Below are 23,271 nucleotides of genomic sequence, written 5' to 3' on the forward strand. Positions count from 1 at the left end.
ACCCGCAGATGCTGCTGGCTTCGTCAGCAGTGGCCAACAGGGATCCACCAGTGGCATCTGCAGCAGGGGGTGGGGGTGGTGAGCAGTGACCACCTGCAGGTGCCACCAACACTGTTGGGAGCACCTTTTTGTAGGGGGTACACTGCCACGCTCAGGGGGTGCATATGCACCCCCTATGTGTCACCCCTGCTCCAGATAGGGGTGGAGGTAACTCATTGCTCACAGAGCCAACCAGGAAAAGGGATTGTTTAAGATTTGCTGCAACAGCAGTTTGGATAAAGAAGGGCACCCCCTGCTTACTACTATCAACTGCAGATGGTAATGCTAATACCTCTCCTTTATTTGTTAGCTTTTTAGTCTGCTGTCCCCAAAAGCAGCTCAGTGCAGCTTGAAGCATTGTGACTTCTGCAGACAGGGTACAGTTATAGGGACCTAAAAGTCTCCAGCATATTATTCCTGTACCTTAATGGGTTTGAAGGGTGGTGCATTCTTATACAAACTGAATGGTCACCAAACCCATTTAGGATTTGAGTGCAGAGATGCACAGTATAGATGCACAGGTAGGACAGGAAGGTAAGGCTTTCTCTTACACAGATATAGCATGCTTGATCACTCCAGCATAACTCCACGATCATATAATGGCAGCATTGTTTGCCCTTGTGCTGAACAGGAATATTTCCTATACAAAATAAATGGGCATACGTGCCCAGTCCTGACACCTTCTCCCTTGTCATCTACCCAAGTTGTTGTCTAGGCAAATGTTTCTGCTGTAGCAACATTCCACCATATAAGTGCCTACTAGGCAACTCCCCCACCTCAACTCCAAAAGTAGTCCTCCTGCCCGCTAGATGCTGAAACTAGAGAGTCAACTTTTTCAAAACCAGCTGCAGATTTTGAATACTCTTTTGTCCCTCAAGTGACCTCAGGCTGGGTATTTCTGGAGTAGTAAGCAGTCCCAATTCTAGCTGAAGTCAACAAGAGATGTAGATATTCAGCACCCTGGAAGAGTCAGATCCCAGTAGGCACTAGTCAAAGAGAAACCAGTACCTCTAATGCTAAGAGCAGGCAGGTATTTTTGCCTCAAATATTCCAGCTTTCCCCCCTCCATCTCCTAGAAAAGCTAGAGTCCTAAAGGAAGTTGTAGCATTCAGTGTTTGATTTTAGCTAATCCCTTCCCCAAGAACAGCACAAGTTGTTTGTGGCTTTTTGAGAATTAAGGTGGGTTCAGCAAAGGCAACAGACACTGAAGACACACAGATGTGCTCCATTTCTAGATTTATTGTAACAGAGGACAGGCTGCATAAAGGCCTAAACAATTACACAATGGCAGAGGGCTCTCCATAATGGGCAAAGGTCAGAGTCTGAAAGAGGCAGAAGCTTCAAACCACAGCACAAAAAAGTCATCCCCAACCACATGACAGACTAGCACCAACAGCTATTATTGCACAATCAGGGCCTTTGGGTGGGCAGCTTCAGGAGTTCCTGGGCAGAAGGAAAAGGCCATGCCATGTGCATGAAGTCTGCAATTAAAGTGCAATCAATTTCTCCTAACCTGAGAAACAGGAAATAAGTCTTTACCTCATGAGCAGTTACTGCTTTTCTCCAGATCAAGGTGGCAGTTGAGGGCAGACAGGCTAGTAGATCTTCAGGGAAGCTTGCTAGCAACAGGAATTACAGAAGCCAAAACTGCCTGTGATTAAACTGCTGTGCAAGAGGCAAAAAAGGGAAAAAGATGGCAGCAAAAGTCCCTTTGACTTGAGGGGAGAAGAGAATACTTATGAAGACGAGGCGGCAGCAGCATCAGGCACATGCTTATCACTTTGCCTTCTGCAGTGAAGATCTCCACCCTGCCTCTGCTCCCCCTCAACAGAAACATTTCCCAGTCATAAGGAACTGCTGGGCCTTAAAGCTCTCTCCTTTCAAATGGGTCCAGTTACTTGTTTAGTGGGTGGGAATTTTAGATAGGCAGCTGTGGCTCAAATCCATAGGCACAGGCAGTCACAAGATCAAAACAGTCTCTGGGATGGCTGGACACATAGCTGACACTGCTGTCTTTACCTGTGTAATGAGGGACGATAGAACCAGAACTCAAATTATAAAGAATTGCACATACTGTAATGAAGATCCCTTTTCAGTGAAACAAGTTACAGTATCTTGACACAGAAAGGAGAGGGGCTCAACCATTAACACTCAGCTTCAGATAAACACTGGGAAGACAGAGTTCAGTATTAGCTGTCATGTGCTCAGGATTAAACAAGCAAGTCTGGCTTCAAATTTAAGCGACTGGGGGGGGGCAGGGCGGAGAGAGAGAGATCATGAGGGTTCTACATTCACTGATCAAAGATGCCAGCAGAGATTTCCCTAGTGACCAGCCCTTTTCAGAGCAGAACCTCAATTTCAGGGACATTTGAGGAAAGTGGTAAGAGGGGCAGCAATGAAGCAAACAAGAAAGGAGAAGTGGTACCATCAGATTTAGACACCAGGATGTCCTGAGGAGCTGACCAGAATAAAACCCAGAAAACTACAACTGTATGGACTTGTGTCAGCACAAACAGCAGAGTTGGGAAGGAAGGGGCCTGACTTCTGCTCTAGCTTGTTTTAAGCGAGTAACTGTTTCTTGAAACATTCTCAAGTAAGGGAGAGAGCACTCAGTGCTTGTGCTACTTAAACACTAGTGATGTAAATGTTTGAAGAAATCCTGCCAAGATGCTCACTTCAAGTCTGAAAAACTTCCATGTAGGGTCAGGAGGCAATTCATGATAGGATGCTTTTGAAGGGAAGAGAGGAAGCCAGCCTGAGGAGTGCAAGTGGCTTTGGTTACATGTAGCAAAGCCTCTAGCCACTGCCTTGCCTACAAGATACATTCAATGACTGAGTTAAGTGCTGTGGTTGAAAGCCATCTGCTTGCCCCCCTAAATGCCCTTCACTTTCTCTATCCTCTGGAATCAGAGGCCAGGGACTGCCAAGGGGCAGGCCAGCTGCTCTGCTGCATTTACTTGGTGACTTGGTAGATAGCATGAGCCAGGTAACCCACATTGCCTGACGTGACCCCCGCTACGGAGATGCGGCCATCTTTAGTCATGTAGATAGAGAACTCCTTAGTCAGTCGCTCCACCTGAAACACAAGCAATACATACAAGTTTACATCCAGAGCCAACCTGGCAGGATGGGGCTCCAGTCCCATCCAGTTTGCCTAAAAGGCAAGTGTGACCCCTAGAGACTCACACCAGAGCACATCCTGCTTACGTAGCCCTTGACAGCTCACCAAAACTTGTTGAGAGGCCCTCCAGAGAAAAAAAATTGCCCACTCCTGCTCTAGCTGAACTTTAACACCATCCATTAAGAGAGGAGTATTACTGATCATTGTGCTTTATGATTATATTCCTTTGGATTCTTTGCTCAAGCAATGTGGGGAGAGGGAAAGGGTGCAGGAATGCTTGTGTCACAGAAGCAATCAAAAACCAAAAGGTTAAGAATACTGATTGAGTGGGTGGGTAGAAAAAAAAGGTGGGGAAAAACAGACATGAGAATAACTAGCAAGTTCCTTGTTAAGAGGAGCAGACTCAATATAAAATTTTTGTTGTTCAAACCTGGAAGGACCAAACTTGCTAAAAAGCAAATCACTGAAGATGAAGTGACTGCACAGAATTTTAGAGATGTTAAATTGCTCAAGCATGAACTGAGCTGCCAAGTATGTTAGAAAAGTAAGCTGTTTCCTCACCAGGGCAAAAACATTTTCCTCAGTTCTCTGCCACCACCATTTCCTCAGCTTCCCTAAGGACACAAGCACTTATCATCCTCTCCTCCACTAGCATGTGGCATCAGGCTGGGCTCATGGCCCAACTACAACAGACATTTGCCTCCTTCCAACTGTTTCCCTTATCCACCCTCCCTCAGTTAACGGTAAATTCATGCTGATTAGACAGGAACTGCACTAACCTGCTCGGGTTTCAGCCCTGTGAAGCAGAACATGCCAATCTGGTCAGTGATGTGCTGCCAGTTGTAGGAGGAGCCCTCTTTCTTGAGGTTGGACACCAGCTGGGTGCGCATGCCAATGATCCGGTCAGCCATCCCCTTCACCTCTCCCAGCCTGCAGGGACAGCACATGTATGAACAAAGGACGCAGAATAGGACAGGGCAAAAGCAGCATCCTAATGCCTCCAAAGCTTCCCTCTCCTCACTGCACATCCAGTCAGAAGGCAGCTTGTCTGCCTGGAGTGCACTGCTACTTTAACCTGGCCATATACCTCTTTCACTGTGCAAAGGGCAAGAGATCACCAAAGTGGAAGAGGCAGAACAAAACTGAAGGTCTTAGTTGAGCCAGTGCTGGCTACAATCTGCTTTTCTTCCTTGATAATGGAAGACAACTGCTTTTTACTAGCCCAGAGAACAGCAACTCTCAGCCAGCATTCTGCTCCATAGCAGCACTGTTAGGTATGCAAACATGTACATGTGATTCACAAGATAAACCCAGAGATTTCATGTAGGAATCCCTTCAAATGGGAAAACATTCTGACCTGCTGCAGTCTTCCCAAGATCTCTGCTACAGGCAAACTGTTCTACTATTTTTCCAGCCTAAGGTTGAGAACCACCACCCTAAAAAGTTCTGTGACAGACTCTTGCTCAGTGGGGACCAAGCTGAGACCCACAATTTCCCAGGATCTCTCAAAGCAGAGCGTTGGAACAAAATATCACACACAAAAAAAAGAGTTATCGCAAAGGAGCCTAAGTTTCTGACATGGTCCATGATAAAGTTTGGTTCAATAGATGTAACTAGGAATAAGGGATAGAAATAAAAAAAACCTGGCAAAATAACTAGCTGACACTTAATACACAGAAGCAATCCATCCAAGCCTCATCTGCTGAGGCTTAGGTCTATATACATGTATTTCAGGCACACAAACATCAGGCTAGATATGTGCCTGCCAGAAGGAAACAGGGTAGCACAGCATCAACCAGCAGAACAAAACTTTCCCTTTGTTCTGCAAAGTTGACTGCCTACAGGGACCCTGAATTCTACCAAAATATCACAAGGGCTGGGAAAGGGGGATGGAGTTAGATCAGAAAACAGGAGTGAGGGTGGGAAGGCTATCACCCTTGGTCTTTCTTGGGGCAGGTAAAAGTTCAAATGCATGCTCCCACTTCCCCAGCTGAGATGTACTGGGGTGGGGAGAAGGGAAGGCCATGACAGTCAGACCCTTGGTTGCCCAAAGCTGTAGGGACAAACAACAGCTTTCACTTTTCAAGAGACCTAAGTCACCATCACAGCTGGGTCATGGTTTCTTAAAAGTGGAAGGGAACAGCACATACCCGCCTGAATTTCTACCAGGATGATGCCACAGGTGCAGGTGTGTAATTACCATGAAATTCTGAATAAGCTACTATTTCATACAGTTCCCTTGAGGGACAAACAATAAAACAAAGTAGCCAAAGGAAGATGCCAGATAAACTACATTTAAATAGGGAAGCTCTAGAAGTGCACCCACAGCATCCAAACGCTTGCAGGTAAATAGGTTCATTCACTTCGCAGCTTCTTGCCAGGGCTCCATGGCCCCGTAAGACAGAAAATCCAAGCAGGGAAACCTGGTTAGCGGTGCATTTGAGCTGGGGACTCCCAAAAGTGGCAGCCAGCCCCAAGGAAAAGAGAGAAGCATCTCTCTTGGAGCTAAGTCACCAAGCTGGCTCAGTGGGACCAATGGGCCCTGCTTAGGAGCTACTCTCCCAAGAGGAAGCCTCTTGAAGCATCCCCTTTCTTGAGGGAGGCAGCTGAAGGATAGGCCATGGGCCAGAGGACCCTCCAGTGCAGTTTTATTCTGCTGTGTTCCCTCCCTGCGATGGGGACATTCCCATGTCCTGATTTATTTAATACTTTGGCCTGCATTTTTCTACTCAGCCTCTTTCCCACCATAAGCAGATAAGGAAGAAGTTGGTGTCTGGTGGAGGAGACTTGTTTTACCATTCTTTCCGCAGGTCAGGGCTGTTTAGGATGGTGGAGGCAATCCGGGCTCCATTGATGGGTGGGTTCGAGTACATGGGACGGATCAGGATCTTCAGCTGGGACTCCACCCTTTTGGCTTCCTCTGCATCACTGCAGATGACGGTGAAAGCACCCACACGTTCCCCTAGAACACAGGCCAGGCCAGGAGAGGTGAGATCATATACTTCTACTATAGGGGCGGGCAATTATTTCAGGTGGAGGGCTGCTTACCCAGTTTTGGCAAGCTGTCAAGGGCCACATGGGTAGCCCCACCCCTTGACAGGTGCCCCGCCCCCTGGTCACCATCTTGGGACCAATGTCCCAATGTCTCAGGGCCAGCACCAGTGGGGCCCAGAGCAGGATGCAGGCTGGCAGGGGTCTGTGGAGCTGGGCTGGGCTGCACCAGCAGGGAGAGGGGGGGAGCTGGCTCAGCTCCATATGGCCCCTGCCAGCTGGGACCCTGTACTCCTGCTGCCCTGCTCTGGGCCCCACTGGTGCTGGCCCTGGGACACCAGTGTGGGCCCTGTGCACCTACCTGCTCACTCCCAGTGCCCCCCCAGCCCACAGTACAGGCTGGGGGCAACATGCAGCCCTGACCCCCTGCTCCCCAGCAGGGACAGAGCTGGTGCTCCAGCCCCGCAGCCAGTCTGGGCCCTGTGCTGGCTCTGGGCTTGCCTGCTGAGGCTACTCTGTGGCAGAAGCAGCTGTGGCCCCCTGCCGTGCTGGGCAGTGGTTGCCACTGCCACCTCTACGCTTCCCAGCGCACGAGCTCTGGGCAGGCAGCAGCAGCAAACACTGCCCAGCATGACAAGCGGGGGGCCGGAGCTGCTGCTGCCATGCATTGCCCCAACGGGTGAGCCTGGAGCTGGCGCGGGGCCCAGGCTGGCTGCCGGGGTGGGTTACGAGCTGGTGCTGGGCACGGGAGAAGAGGCCCCTCCCCCGTCCTGTGGCTGGTGCCCCATGCTGCAGCTGCTCGCAGCCTGCATGGGGCTGCCTGTCCCTGCTTAGGACAGCCCCGTATGGGCTGTGAGCAGCTGCAGCAGGGAGCGCCGAACATGGGGCAGAGGAGGGTCTGCTTTTCCTCAGGCTCCTTTCCTGCCCGGGGTCCTCTCCTGCCCTCAGATACATATTTTCTAAATTTTTTAGGGGGCCTGCAGGCCATATTTTGCCCACCCCTGTTCTACCACAACAGCTGCTGCATGTTACAGGTCTGCTGTGTTTTGATTAGACCTACCCCATGACAGCATAGACCTCATTCAGGGAGCAAAGCATGCTCAGGGATAGAGACCATCCATTTGTTCACAGCTACAGCAGTGTGCACTTTCATGTCTCCTCCTAGAGGCTGAGTGAAGACAAAGACCAGCTGGGATGAGGGATGCCTCTAGGGTGGTCTTGAAAAAAAAGCAATGACTTTTGATCACTACAGCATAAATGGCTTTTCCCATCAGCAGCCTAGAAATGAAAGTTCTCAGAGAGCATCATGAATCCTGCAAGCCAACTCCTTCCTTACCATATAGGCCCATGTTCTTGGCGTAGGACTGGGACAGCACAATGTTAATGCCTTGCTCAATGAAGTGACGCACAGCCCAGGCGTCCCTGTTGATGTCCCCACTGGCAAAGCCCTGGTATGCCATGTCGAAGAACACAAAGAGATTCCTTTTCTGCAAGTGAAAGCAGAGGTTTAGCAATTCACCCAGGTTCCTTCTCACAACTGAACCCCCATTTCAGCAGTGATGATATATGACAGAACAAGGAGCAACAGTCTCAAGCTGCAGCAAGGGAGGTTTAGGTCAGATATTAGGACGAACTCTCTCACTCAGGAGGGTGGTGAAGCACTGGAATGGGTTACCTAGAGAGGTGGTAGAATCTCCATCCTTGGAGAATTTCAAGGCCTGGCTCAACAAAGCCCTGCCTGGAATGATCTGGTTGGGGATGGTCCTGCTTTGAGCAGGGGGTTGGACTAGATGACCTCCTGAGGTCCCTTCCAACCCTAATTTTCTATGATTCTATGAAGAGTAACACCAAACACAGAGATCAGACACTGACACATGAATCAACTTTAACTCAGCTCACCTTTACCACAGAGGCCAGCTCTTTCCATTGCTCTGGTCTTGGGTCCACACCCGTGGGGTTGTGAGCACAGGCATGAAAGAGGATGATGCTCTTCTCAGGAATTTTCTAAGGAAGATGTTAGAGAGTAATGTGAAAGAGTTGTAAAAGCTACCTTTTCCTTCAGTAGCACATACAGGCTGCTGTACAAGACAAGTGAGAGGCCCTGGGGCAAGCAGTAATTTAGAAGACAAAGTAATGCCAGAAAGGAGGAGCTGACCAAGGCAGCACCAAGCAAGTTTGCCCTCAGAAGTCTGAAGAGTCTTGCAAGTCTCAAACCAAAGTTCTGAGAACTCCCACATTCCAGTTATAGGGGGAAAGAGGTTCGAGTCAGGCTCAGCCTAAAGGTTATACAAGGATGCTCAAGAACCCATAGATGCACCTCTAGTAGCATCTGTATCTATAGATCAGATATTAGCCCGATGGGGCCAATAATTTGCCTGATAAGCGCCCATGCTGCACACAGCTGCAGTGCAGCAGAGCACACAGAATGGAGAGCTGCCTCCAGCTGCTAAGTTGGAAGGGGAGGGAGAAGGGAAGGGGCATGGGCGGGGGCAGATCAATGTCCACTGTGGTGAGCAGGGGCGGGGCAAGGGCAAGCACTGCCCAGCCAGGGTTGGGAGGCACAAATGGGACAGAGGTGTGGCTCGTGGGGGGAGGGGGCAGCTCTCGCTGCTGCTTGCACCACAGGAGGGCAGTGGGGGTGGGTCAGGGGAAGCGTGCCCCCATATCTGCATAGCATGGGGCAGGCTGCAGCTGCAGGGTGGAACCGGCCTGTGCAGCTATTCTCGCTGGAGGCTGGGCTTGGACTGGGTTCCACTGGCGCTGGGAGGAGGCTGCAGTCACCCAAAATTTCGCTGCAGCTCTGCTCCCAGTTCCTTGCTGTTGCCCGGCGCAGCCGCTGCTCAACACCCTGCTTCCACCCAACCACCAGAAAAAGCCATGGCTGTGCCGGGTGGCAGTGTGGGGTGTGGCGAAACTTGGGGTGGCTCCAGCCTCCTCCTAGCGTTGCTGGAGTCCACTCTGAGCCCAGCCTCTGGTGAAGAGCCCCGCACAGCGCTGGCCCCACGCCATGCAGCTCTGGGGGCATGTACCCCTTCCCCCACCCTCTCACAATGTAAGCAGAGGCAGGAGCTGCCCACCCCCATGCCTGTCCTCCCCCCACCCCAGCTGGGCAGCATCTGCCCCTTCCCTCACCACGGAGGGCACTGATCTGCTCCCATGACCCTTCCCTCTCCCCTCCCATCACCACAACAGACTTACCAGCTGATGGCAGCTGTATTGGATATCGGATCAGTATTGGCCCCCAAGATCTCTGTTGGTGTACCCCTAGATGCTACCTTTGTTCACCACCCCGATTCCAAATCCAACTCACAGAAATGTCATCCAAGGCTCCAGAGAAGTCAAAGCCGCAGGTCTTGGGATCATAGTAGCGATAGGCCTGCAGCTGCAAGCCTGCATCTCTGAAAATGGGGGTGTGGTTTCCCCAGGACGGTTTGGGCAGATACACATCATGGCTAGACTTGAAGAATCGTTGCTATGGCAGAGAAAGAAAATATGCTGAAGTGGAAGATTCAGGGTCCCAGGGCCCTAAATGTGCTGCAACCCAATATGTCCCCTCTCATCACCTCCTAGGGACTCACCAGGAAATTGGCTCCAATTCTCAGAGACCCAGTCCCAGAAATACTCTGCACAGTGACATACTGCAAAGAAAGAAAGGTACAAACATGTAAGACACTGACCTACCACACATGGCATCAACCATGTTGAACAGATACTGACATCTTAAGTGCTCCCTGGGCAAAGAGCAGAGAAGTATCCAGTTCACGTGTTAACTCATCACTAGGAATCCAGGTGTTCCAATTCCAATGGAAAAATGTAGATTTTCTCCTTTAAAGGAGAACAGCATGGGAAGCCACAGGTTTTCCCTTGCAGGCTGGCAGCCTTCCAACCTTCAAGGAGCTGTTTGGGGTTCGGGAGAGCAATTGGAAGCAGAAGGTCCCATGTGTAGGCACATGCATGCACACATGTGGCTGGCATACAGCCAAGCAGTGTGGTTGGAGCAGCCCTGGGAGCCAGATACAGGAAGTCTGGGGTGGGGGAGGAGGGCAGGAAGGTCAGGGCTTAGGGACTGTCCAGGGGCCTGAGGAGGGGAGCACCTCAGTAGAGGGCTTGAGGAAAGGCAAGTGCCTGCTGGTGCTGGGGGAAGGTGTCTAGGTGCCAGGGCTGTGGCAAGTCAGGGGGTTCCAAGGCAGCACTTGGTGCAACTGGCAAGCCCAGCACTGTGCTGTTGGCAGCAGGGCCCTCCCAGAGGTGCTGTGCCTGCCCCTCCAGCAGGTGAAGGGGGTGTGGGGATCCTTCAGGGTTAGCAGGAAGCTGTGTGGCTGGGCCAGCAGTGCCCAAAGCTGTTGCCTGTGCTTTCAGTGGCAGAGGCAGGGTGGTGGAGAGACCCATGGTCAGGCCTCCTAGTGCAGCACAGGAGCCCCAGCTTGGAGGAACACAGGGGCCCCAGCCTGGAGCAGGGTGTGCCACAGGCATCCCCCTCCTTCCTCCAGCCCACACCAGTGCCAGACTTGCTCCACTGCTGCCTCCATGCACCAGAACCACTGCAGTCACCATGCTGTGGTCCTGATAGGATGGAGACCATTTGGAGCCCCCCTCACCATTCTCCTGCTGCCTGTGGCACAGGGCAGCATGTGGTGCCCCAGCCGCTGCCTGTGCTTCTGCATGAGGTGCACTGCATACACCTCATACTGAAGGTCCCTGAATAGCACCATCCTGTGAGACCATGTGGGGGTAGCTGGGGACCCCCTCCGGCAGGAGGCTCTGAGTTGGTAGTGAGTGGCACCAGCAGGGCTGGAAGGTATAGGGATAAGGTATAGAGGTTATAGGCTGGGAGTGAGGGGCACTAGCAATGTTGGGGGGTTGCGGGGGAAGACAGTGTGGGTCATGAATGAGAGGCACTAGGGGGGCTAAGGGGCTGCAGGTCAGGAGTGAGGGGTATTGGTGGGGATAGGGGGGCTGTAGGTCAGGAGAGAGGGGCACCAGCATGGCTGGGGGAAGTGGGGAGGGAGGGAAGACTGTGGATGGGGAGTGAGGGCCAATGGCAGGGGCAGAGCACTGGCATATCAGGGCTGCTCAGAGTCACAAAGCAGTGCAGGGGACAGCTACGGCTGGATCCATGTCCTGGTGACTGAAGGAGGCAGGGAGAATTCTGATTTTCCCTTATAAAAATCAGAAAATCAAATGCAAAAATATATAGGTACTTAAAATTTATTTTAGTATAATGATTTAGGCACTGATAGGCTTCCAAATTGCTTAAACATTGTAAATATATCAATAAAACTGTGTTCAACTAATACCGATATACAGATACATTTCTTTTTATTGTGGAAAAATGCAGATTTGGGTTGGTTTGTTTTTTAAAATCAAAGAATTTAGGAATTGTTTTGGGTTTTTTTGTTTTTTTTAAAATCGGAGAAAACCTGATCATCGCTACCTATGCAAGACAAAATACTAGTTAGTGCACACAGCACATTTAGTTGAGACCGTAGATCTTTTAGTCAGTGGTTGGCAATCTTTATGAATGATGGGCCAGAGCCCATGAAGTGACTACTGCTGCAGGCTAATGGACTGTTGCCCCACCACTCCTGTGCCCCTCACCAGTTTCCACTTAGATTCCCATGGCCAACAGCCATGCCAAGGGGCAAATTCAGCAGTGAGGGTCAAGAGTGCCCAGGGCTGGGTTGTCAGTAGAGGCTCTGCATGAGAGATAGAGCACAGCACAGAACAGACAGAAGGAACTTATCGGTGCCCCCTCAGCAGCCCCACACCACAGACCAATCACCTTAGCCGCTGCAGGCTGGATCCAGAGGCTGGCCTGAGGACTATAGATTGCCAACTCCTGTTTTTGTCCATTTTAAATTCTCACTTCCAATACAGCTTTAGGATAAAGAGAATTAGCTGTACAAGAACATATGATCATGTTGACCAAATACTGTATTCTAACAGCCTGGGAAGCCAGAACTGCTGATTTCAAAATCCAGCCCAGACAATAGAACAATAGCTCGTTGTGATGCTGGATACTGCAGGAGAGCTCAACCACTGCCAACACAAGGACCAGAACTCAGCCACTGCTAACCAGAACAGGACTTGATAAGCCAGGCAGCTCCTCCCCACTTTGCCACTGGCTTGTGCATGAGTCACTTTCATTTCACTATGCCTCTGTTCCTTCCTCTGAAGATGGGGAAGGATTATATTAAACTCCTTTGAGACCTACTGATGAGATCCCACAGAGGTAATTCCCTTTGCTGTTTAAAAGGGAAATGCATCCGTCATGTGAATATAGAATTGTTTACCAACAAGCACCACAATGACAGGTACAACATATCAGAGTAAACAATTGTACAATGGGGGCTGCTCTAACATTTTCCATGTAGTTCCTTACCCGGCCATTCTTGATAACCTCACTGGTTTCACCCAGTGCCAGCTCTGCTGATGCCTTATTGAACTCTGCCAAGCCAGCAATCGGCAAGTATTCTTTGTCCATCTTCTTAGCAGCGATCTGGGCCTCTGCCTATGGAGAGGAACACATCTTCAATGTCACTATTGTACAGGACCCATAGGCACTTCCAAAAGCTGGGGTCAGGCGAAAGAAAAGAAAGTTTCCTTTGCTTTCCACTCACTGAGATGGTATGATAACTCAGTTAAACAGGAAGTATCCCTCAGAGGTTAGGGCTCCATCCAAAGTCAAAGCCAAAAACACCAATAAATGTTTCTGCTTACAGCTTTCTCCTGGAGTAAGGGCAAAGTTTACAACTAGCCTGATACACAGCATTGAGCCTTTAACTTTAGCATTGCTTCAGTGGAGCAACTAGCGACCTAGTGAATGCTATGAGCCAGATACAAGAAGCAACATGCTCAATGCCTACTAGCTGCAAGTGCTCACAAGAGGCTACCTGTTCCTTCTGCTGGCTGCAACCAAACCATTCTGCAGAAAGGGAGAACAACTCATTTACAAAAGAGCAAAGTTTCTGTATGTGCAAACATGGCCCAAGCCCCTCAGTACTGTAGTAATAAGCCTATCATGCCAACTCAGATATAAGCCTATACTCTGCTGGAAAAATTACAAGACTAGTTGCATCATTCTAGAAAATGGCTGGGGCTATAGTACAAAAGAGGCTCTCCTGTAAGTCAGGTTTGCAGCTCTCATCAGGCCGCAGTTGGAGTAGTGTGTCCAGTTCTGGGCGCCGCACTTCAGGAGGGATGTGGACAGCATGGAGAGGGTCCAGAGGAAGGCCACCCGCATGATCAGGGGGCAGTAGGGCAGACCCTACAAGGAGAGGCTATGGGACCTGAACCTGTTCAGCCTCCACAAGAGAAGGCTGAGGGGGGATCTTGTGGCCATTTACAAACTAGTCAGAGGGGACCAGCAGGCACTGGGGGAGTCCCTGTCCCCGCGAGCACTGCCAGGAGTGACTAAAAATAACGGTCACAAGCTGGCAGAGGGTAGATTCAGACTAGACATCAGGAGGGGCTACCTCACGGTCAGGGTGGCTAGGATCTGGAACCAACTTCCAAGAGAAGTGGTGCTCGCTCCTACCCTGGGGGTCTTTAAGAAAAGGCTGGATAAACACCTGGCTGGGGTTGTTTGACCCCAGTACTCTTTCCTGCCATGGCAGGGGGCTGGACTTGATGATCCAAACTACTCATGCAACTCAGCTCAGATTGTGGTAGCAGGACCAGTGGCTGCTGGCCACACATTCCTCTCTATACATTCACCCTGCCTACTTCAGCCAGCCAAGAAATACTGGCAACATATCCACAGTCCATAGCCTATTAATAGTTATCAGAGTATTTGGGAGGATAAATATATCCTTAGTCCCAGAACACAGGAATAGCTCTTGCCATGGCCTAAATGCCTAGGGAAAGCTGTCCTCTCTTAAAAAGGTCACATAAAAGGGCAGGCCACTGTTAAGAGCTAGGGCCTAGCTGGTTCAGACCAAGCTGGGAAGTGACTCTCCAGGAAAAAGCTGACCACACAGCTGGAGAGCACCAGGACCCTGCTGCAGGACCTAGAAGCAAGGGGTTAAAAAGAAAGAGCCTCCGGAGCTGAAGCCCAGGACAGACAAAAGAACTGTTTTGTTGAATGTGCCCTGAAAACCAAAAACTGCCACGAAAGACTTGAGTATAAGAGTCACTGTAGAGCTCGAAAAACAGGCAGAGTGGCCTGATACAGGCAGCTGGCCAATCAGAGACTGATTTCAGCAAGTAATAGAAGTACAGAGCTGTAAGGCTCCAGGTAAATAATCCCACCTTCACCATAATCCCTCAAGGACAGCACCTCTGCACTTCACACTGGATTAGAGAGAAGCCAGTAAGAGAGACTCAGCAGAATTTCCCAGACTGCCCCCAAGCTACTATATATGCATGTATTTTAGTCTCTGCACCTAAAAGGTATCCCTGCTCAGCAGCAGGCTTACTTTGCGGACGCAGTTCAAGACGTAGGGCTTCCCGTTATCATCCCGGTAGGCTCCAACACCCAGGTTCATCTTCTTAGTGTTGGTGTCACGCCTGAAAGCTTCTGTCACTCCCAGAATAGGATCAGGGGGTCCCATCTCTACATGAGACCACCAGGAGCTGCAATGAAGACCAAAAGGAAGCCTAATTATGAACAGAGCTCTTTATTCACATCTATTAAAAGGCTGTTTGTTATAGCCTGGATTATTGGCTCACCTACAACAGGATCACTTTGGAGCCGCAAGATCCCAGGCCAAAACATTTTTTTCTGTAGACAAAAACCATAATTTCCCTCCCAGGAAGGTATAGTTCAGGAACAGTGCTTGTTTCTCAGTTTTGCCAGTTTCAAATAATTGAGAGGTCTCCCACTGCCCACGCAATCCCTCTCCCGGCTCTATTGTAGAGGATTAGAGAAGGGTACCATAGCGAAAGTACGGTGCCAACCCTGTCCAACCACCAGACATGGTGCAAGTTAGATGGAATTTTCTAAGGGAGTCTGAAATTCAGTGACTTGAGCCACTGAACATCCCAGCCTACACTGCTGGTGTTGATGATGTTAGTTTTGAATGCAAACTGATCCAGTATCTCAAGGCACAGTGTATTGATCCTTGGTCCATCCAAAACTAGCATAAATTCTAGTATATCAGCTCTAAGCCTTGTTTGGGACAGAGCCAGGCTCTCAACTGTACCTGAAAAAGAGTTGGTATGAACATGGACCTACCCCATATCGATTTATCATTACAGAGCTAATAAACAAGTGCAGGATTGTTGCATAAGCTAGGCATCTCAAAGTTTGACAACTTCAATCTGACGTTAAAAGCCAAGCAGCTGTATTTCTGTCCACCAAGGTGCATATCCTTCCTCCCCCATAAAGTGGTTTATAGGGACTAAAAGAGGTAAGAGCACTGTTAATGGGAAGAACCATCTTAAATTTATGCTCCATTAGATGCTCAGCTCACTAGTCTCCTGGATCCACATTTAGACTCCGTCAATTAACAAGCAAACAGCACCAGCTCAATGCAGAGGAAAGCATTCTAGCTTCTCTGTAGAAAGCTACAGAAGGCTGATTTTCATGCATGCCAAACACTAAAAACTCTGCTGGAGTCAGTGGGAACTCTGGCTGCTACAGCAGCAGTGAGACCCTTAGAGAACAGCTACAGCTTTATGTTGTGCTAAATTCATCTTTAATCACAGTAGTCTTAGGCTGCAAGCTCCTTAGCAGAAGGACCATTCCTATTTCGGTGCACAGGATACCTAGTACACAAGGTCCCAAATTCTGACAATAACTGTACCTTGGCAGCTCCCAGGCTTCCCTCCCCCCCACCACACACACCAGGCAAGCCTCCTCACCTCCCAACATACCAGAGAGTTCGCAACCCCAAATGCTATAATTTCTCTTGGAGTTTTGTTTGTTTAAAATCTGCTGCTCTGACAAGCTTTTGAAGCTAGAATACAAACCCTCTTCATAACCAGAGACCATGGAAGTAGGAAAGGTCTTCAGCTCAGAGTAATCAAACAAAGCCCAAAGTCACTTTCATGTCAGTGTGCTGTGAAAGGTCTGTATTTCACAGCACAGAGTCACTTTGAGGTCCGTGTTTCACCGCAGGAAACAGTTTTTTAAAGCACTTGCTTCCAGATGTGTTACACTGGCCTTCACAGTCTTTGTTGATGCATCACTGGTAAATACTTGACCAATCTGCACGTGGCCATGGAGAGCAAGTCAGCTTGCTGACACAATCCCCGTCTATCAGGGAGTTCGGATTTGAGGTGGGTGGTCTGATCCTGCTCTCTGCACTCCAGTAAGGAGGTCAGGTGTGTTTCAAGGGGAAGTCAAGAGGCAGAGGCACCTCCAGGGCCATGCTTTCTAGCCACCTGCTCTTGTTCCATCTGCAGCACTGTCACTCCAAGGAGTGAGAGGTCCTCCTAATTAATGTCAAGGACGCCACAAGTCAGACTATAAGAAGCCTCATTATTTTCTGTTTGGACTCAGTTTCTCCAGTAAGTGGCATAAGAGAAGACCTGGAGCTTTTAATCTGTCCCTTTGATTTGATGAGCAGCTAGATCTTTAATGAGAGTCCTCATCATGAACAATGGGAGTACTAAATATAGCTCCAAGACAAAGGACAGCAGTCCTACATAGCATATGGATACGTTGACAGTACGCATGATTGTGCCTTAACATGAATGTGTATATTTACCCCAACGTGGGATCTGGGGAGTAGCAGGATTTTGAAGGTGAGGGCTAAGAAAATTTTTTGCCATGCAATGCTCATCTCCTGTGCACCTTAGAGCTGAAGAGAGAAAAGCAGAGTGATACTGTTCTCCTTGTTAAAGTAAAAGAACAAAGGGCTGTCAAACACTAATAAGTCAGGAAGAAGGCAGGACAGAAAGGCACCTTGCAGACTAATTAAGAAAAGTTTCAGCAAGGCCTAAGTCAGTTTACACCAAGCTTTACCAAAGTAGATAAGTTTTTTGGGCTAGGAAAACTACCTCACCTAGATAAGACAGCTTTCTTGGCCATACATAAACTGATATCCTGGGAAAGAGGCCTGGACTCAACTCTTCAAAAAAAGGAGGTGAGGGCAAGTGCCCTATAAAGCACATACAGTGACTAATCAGTGCTTTGCAGTTAGGCATTTAAGTTTTATAATGCTGTGACAGACAAGTTACAGTATGGGCAGCCAGGTGTAAAGGGCAGCACTGAGATCTATTACTGCAGTGGTTCTCAATGTTCTTTGGGTAGATGTGATCTCTCTCATTAGACCAACTGAGTAGTTTGGAAAAAGTTCTTTGCAAGCTTTTGGGTGCAATCACCCTTCTTCAGGCATAGGGAGTCTCTGCTGTCCTGAGACTTCAAGGATTGAAAGAAGTTAGGAGTGTGACAGGATGTCAATGAGAACATAAATAGGTGGAAATTAGGAAAATAAAGAGGAAGGGAAGGGAGGGGGGAAAAAAGCCAAAGGTAAATAAGGGAAACTCTACTGTAGTAGTTTTCCAAGGTAGAAAAGAGGCTGCCTGTAAAAAAGTAAATAGCTGGAAATTAGTAAGCCAAAGGGTAGAAAAGGAGGGGAAGGGAGGAAGAAGGGGAAAGAAGAAGCAGAGCACCCTCTACAACCTCTCTGAATTTGGTAGGACTCCTGGTTGAGAACCACTGTTGTGATGCCTCTACTTACTTCAGTGCTTCTCAACCAGGGTCCTACCCCATGCTCTTGCCCATACTACGGTTCTCTGTAGAGGTCCACTGATATATCAGTCCATATTAGATCAGCACCAATAAAAGCAAAAATTGACATTATTGGCAATTGGCTTTTTTTGGTCAGTGTACCCATGTACATGGCTAGGAATGCAGCCAAGCAACTTGGAGAGCAGCACCTAGCTGGTAAGTCTGGGGGGAGGGGCATTGGTGGGGGCACACTGATACACCCATAGTGAGGTAGGGAGTGGGGCTGGGGCAGGGTGGGTGGGGAAGGGGTGGCTTCCCACCACTTTGCACCCTGCTGGTGGAGGCATGTCCCCCTGGATTAGGGCTGCCCACTGTGGGCTCAGGGCCAGAGGCTGCGCTAGCCTCTTTTTGGTGAGGGCTGGGCCAGGGTCATGCTTGGGGTGGGCAGCAGCAACACTGGGAGAGGGGGACTATAGGATGGGCTTTAGCCACCCCAAAATTCCCTCACAAGTCACCTGTGGCTCCACCTCACCGTGCCCCAGCCCTACTACCTCCCTCACTGTGGAGATCCTTGATCTGCACCCCCCACAAACTTGCCTGCTGGATGCTGCTCTCCATGCTGCTGATATGGCTGGTTAATAATTGGCAGTGCAAAGGGCTATGTCTGGAGTGTATGTTCTTGCCACAGTCCTTTCACAGTCCTCACGGAAACAGAGGGCTGTAAGGCAATCCCCCCTGTCTGGCATAGGTTTTCAGGAGGAGCATGTGGAATCAGACCAGCAAAGAATATGGCCCAGCCACAGCTGCTGTCCACGAGGCAGTTCAGCTTGACCATGGAGGCACTCATGTTGCAGTATCTTTGGAAAGGCTTCATGTAACTTTGGTTGAAAACCACCATGTTATTGGCCTTGTCACCCATACGTCCAAGAGGTGACTTACTGTGTTCTCCAGTATGGCTGGACAATGAGACCATCAAAGTGGGGCTCCAACTGCAGTTGGGTTCTCTTAAACTAGTCCAGGTCATTATTTGTATTGCAGTAGTGTCAAAAGTGATCCCCAAATAAAGAGCATCTTTACCTACTACAGGCAAGAGCATTATGAAAGGAGGTCATTGAGGATGCAAGACTTGACAAACTGAAAAATTCTGCTCTGGATTTGAGGACTGGAGAGGCAGTGAATATTTTAAAGTACAGGATCAGCTTTAGGAAGAGACAGAGTTAATCATGCAATATGCATATTCAGCCTTCTTGAACATCACCTGGACAGGTGTTTAACCAGAAGCCAGAGTCTGCAACAGCCAATTTAAACAAAAAGAGAACACTACCTTGGATACCTTCAGAGGCAAATAACTGGTACAAGTAAGGAGGAATTGATGTACCTGCACATTGAGGTACATTTCCATTTTGCCCTTTAACTATAACCAGAAGTCAAAGATTGAGCTATATAGGATGGTGTTCCCTGTGATGCACAAGGTCACCCATGAGCTTTCTTTTTTGTTAGCTAGATAGAGCTCCAGATGCTTGCAATTACTTTTGAGATTCTTTCTACAATGCTTTTCACTTAAAACTAAGTGCTATAAGCTGCTTAAAAGTCCCAATCCTGCAAATACTTAAGCAGGCTGACAAGCTGAAGGGTGCTCCTCAAGCAGTTAAGCATATGGGGGATCAACATGAAGTTAAGCCACAGCACACCTCAGCATTAAGTACTTTTGTTCCAAGCTCCTGCTTACATTGGCTTAACACAGCCACCGGAAGGTTAGATTTAGGGCCAATGAGTTTCATGTTCACAGACAAATGGTTTGGGGTGAAGTCTGAAGAAACTCTCTTCTCTTGTTCCTGGTGCACTGCATTTGGCAGGGGAGGGACATGATTCAGCCAGAGGGAAAAAAAAAGGGGGGGGGCGGGGTTTTCCCACTCTGCTTGCAGGAGTTTAGACTTTGCCTCTCTCAGGAAGAACATATGCTTTTTTTCCTAGGGGAAGGCTGGAAGTAAGAGTGAAGGGTGTAACTTTCATTACTGGTTTCAGTGCACCACATGAGCATTTGCCTACACAAATATGAACAGCCACATATGTACAAATCCCATGTACAGAGACTGTTTGAACAGATGACCCAAAATGCAAGTCAAGGCCTGAGACAAGCATGTTCCTGCCTGGGGGTGCACTTGCTTCACCTCTTTAACATGTGACCTAGGCACTCTATCCCACCTAATTAAAATTAAGATGACATCCGTCTCAAATTAAACGCTTTGAACCAAACATCACCCCAGCCTCTTCTGAGCTCTGGCTGCATATCAGTAGTAGTACGCCCCCCCCGCTTCGCTGTGCGTCGAGAGGATTTCGCTGCCACGGACAACCCCGCCCCACACGAAGAGGACCCCCACGATTGGACTTTATGGACTGAGACGCTCTCTCCGATAGATATGTGTGTATCTATCTCCTTTCCCTCTCAGTGTCGCGACCCCCCCTTCCCCTTCCCACATCCCCCCACCCCCGGGGTTAGTTGGCTAACATTGTATCATATGTAACCTAGTCACCTTCCCCTCCTCTCCCCCATCCCTTGATTGTTAGTCCCTCACTCAGGCACTTTGTATTTCCATCTCAGCTTTGTCATCTTTTTCCTGGATTCCCCATCCAAAACATCTACTAATAAAAGTCAATATGCTTGTGGTTACAGTAGTGCTTTGGCAGTTTTCCTGGCAATTAAAAGAAGCTTCAGTGGTTGTCAAGATTTTTAATGGGCCACCTGTCACCCCAAGAGAATCACATGATTCCTGGCTATATCTAGTGTCACAAACAGCTAAAAAGCACTGAGTTTCACAAACCCTGTCAGTATGAACCCCTGAAACTATTCAGTTACTTTGGAGGGCTGGTGGGGGAAGAAACAAAGGTCAGCCTGCTGCAGCATCCAGGCCGATCAGCTGTGATGAACACCACATCCCCAAAATGATCACTGGAGCACAACACTGCTGCTAACTGGCCTGTGCCCACTGCTACTACAGGCCTTTCAAGCACTGATCTGGAGCACTTCCTCCTCACCCCCAATCAACCAGAGCTCCAACCTTACCCCATCCCCTGGGGTATTTTAACAGCTAGTCAAAGTCCAGTTACATGACAAGGTGTCATCAATAGACTGGGTGTCTTTAACTAGGGTTATTCTGAAGGTCAGGCCTACCAAGGCCTTTGTGGTGAACCCTCCTCACCTTGCACAATTTGAGAACTGCTATTTCCCCTGCTCACAGTCAACTGTCATTTGAGAGCCCAGACCTGGCAGAAGCAGGTTATGAATCTCCGCTTGACATCACCCACACTGTGGGCAAGACAGTGAGTGGTCTGGAGAGCTGCTCAGGAACAATCAGCCATCACTGTCAGGTCACTAGTAAATGCAGGTGTCAGAAAGGAGGCTGGACACTCACAGGTCATAGTCTTTTAAATGCTACCTGCCTCACGCAGACAGTTGGGAGAGAAATGCTGCTCCCAGGGCCAGCAGCAGCACCTAACCCAGGGTTCAGGAGCAGAGCTCAGTATAAACCTCCCTCCCATCTCAGAAACCCTCATGCTTTTAACGCTCAGGCTCCAGATGCCCTTGGGTAGGGGTGGGGAAAATGCAGCCTGCAGGGTGGATGCGGCTCACCCAACCATTCTATCTAACCCACGGGACCCCTAAAAGTGTAGAAAATTAATATTTATCTGCCCCTGGCTCCCTTTCATGCAGCCCTCAATGGCTTGCCAAAACTCAGTAAGCAGCCCTCCACCTGAAATAATTGCCTGTTCCTGCCCTTGGGCAAGGCCAGCTCCAAGCTTCTACTCTTTTTGGCTACAGGAAATCCCCAGATGAACAGTACCCGACCATAGCAGCCTTGGCCACACCCGGCAGCCCAGGCCTAGCTCCACCTGCCTGCCCGGACCAGAGCTCACAGCAGTCGGGCCCGAGTCAGACACGGGGGCGGGGGGGCAGCCCTGATCCCGTGTGCAGGCAGTGGCCCAGGGGAGGGAAGGGCCACGCGGGGGCCGCTGCTCCCTGCGCAAGATCCGCCCCCAGGCAGCCCCGGCCCGGGAAGGGCTATTCTTTGGGGCGCACGTGGACGCTTCCGCCGCCCTCTAAGCCGGCCGGTCAAGGGCACGCGCGGCCCCTCAGACCCAGGAGCCAATTGGAGCAATCGGACGCGCCCCCTGTCCAACCAATCCGGGACCCCCCCGCGACCGGGGCCGTGCCCCTACCTCACCACCCGCGCTACTACGGGCGCCGCGGAGGGACAAGCTTCCTCAGAGGGACGGAATCTGCCCTGCCAAGTACCCCCGCACGAGGCAGCCCCAGGTCGGGCCCGCGCCCCCCGCTCCCCCGGCCGCGGGACCCACCTGGATCTGGCGGCAGCGGGGGCGAGGCAGGCGCGGCGCGATGTCGCGGCGCCCAGGAGCCGGGAGGGTTGCAGCAGGGCCATGGCGCGCGGAGCTGGGACACGCAGGCGCAAACGGGGCTTCCGCGCACACTTCCCCGGCTGCTGCCTGCACAGACGAGCAGACCTCGGGCGGAGCCGTAAGACGGGCACCCCGCGGGCCCGTCCCATCGCGCTTGCCCCAGCGCCCCCGGCTGCGGGAGGCCGCGTTGCAGCTACAGCGGCGCGCGCGGATCCCGACCGACAGGAGGGACCCTACCGTAATTCTCCGTAAACGCGCAGCAGGGACTGCCATTAGCTAATGAATCCTCCCGCACAAGGCCCCTAAGCGGATGAGTGTCACGGCAGCTCAATCACATGAAGGCCGGGCACAAAGCGCCTTAGCCAGACGCTGCCCCCCGACACCACCTGGCTTCCTCCCTTGCCTTTACTCAGGCCTGCCTGGATGTTCCCTCCATCCCACTCCTGTGCCCTGCTCAGTCTTTGCCCTTCATTTGCCTTCAGCCACAAATGAGCGCTGGCCAGATCCAGGCCAGTTTTGTCAGAGTGAGAGGCTCCCAGAACTGTCCCTGCTCCTTCAGTCCTTTGGGTGTGCCAGGTGCTTGTCACCTGCGGATCGGTGCCCCAGGAGCAGCATCGCCCTCCCTCTGGCTCCTGTGCCATGGGCCTCGGGTGGGACATCAGCCAAGCACAATGCACCAAGGCTGTGCTCAATGCCCTCCCCCTAGCGCTTGTCCTGTCTGCTGGTCCCCAGACAGTTTGGGGGATGACAGTGAACCTAGAACATGTCTCAGAGACCTCCCTGCTTCCTTAAAATCACACTTAGTTGAAAATAAAGGTCTGGTATGAGCTGCAGACCACTCACTGCAGCCTCCCAGGCAAGCAGCAGCCCACGGCCCACAGAGTGCACTGGTTTTGATTCTCCAGGCTTTTAAGGACACATGATGTAGCTTTGGATCTGAGCAACTTTGGCTCTCACAAGGATTCCCAAGACAATCATGGAAGTCCTTGCAGGTATAAGAGCCACTTACATAACCACCAGCTGGTGGGACTGGGGTGTTTTTGTAGTTCACCATGACGGGAAGATTTAGAAAGCCTTTGGATCCTTT

General features: G+C 50.3%; 1 protein-coding gene across 1 annotated transcript; it reads right to left on the reverse strand.

Annotated features, from left to right (window-relative positions):
* Positions 1 to 1,263: 1,263 nt before the first annotated feature.
* GOT2 (glutamic-oxaloacetic transaminase 2) lies at positions 1,264 to 22,251 on the reverse strand. The gene is made up of 10 exons (XM_019535576.1): positions 22,125 to 22,251; positions 14,569 to 14,725; positions 12,534 to 12,662; positions 9,730 to 9,789; positions 9,462 to 9,623; positions 8,051 to 8,155; positions 7,488 to 7,638; positions 5,957 to 6,122; positions 3,940 to 4,090; positions 1,264 to 3,115 (listed from the first exon to the last, which is right to left on the reverse strand). The coding sequence occupies exons 1-10, from the start codon at positions 22,205 to 22,207 to the stop codon at positions 2,993 to 2,995; spliced, it is 1,287 nt and encodes a 428-aa protein (XP_019391121.1). The 5' UTR covers positions 22,208 to 22,251; the 3' UTR covers positions 1,264 to 2,992.
* Positions 22,252 to 23,271: the final 1,020 nt, after the last annotated feature.

This window comes from Crocodylus porosus, unplaced genomic scaffold (assembly GCF_001723895.1).
Source record: "Crocodylus porosus isolate Cpor-Errol unplaced genomic scaffold, CroPor_comp1, whole genome shotgun sequence".
Taxonomy (NCBI): Eukaryota; Metazoa; Chordata; order Crocodylia; family Crocodylidae; genus Crocodylus; species Crocodylus porosus.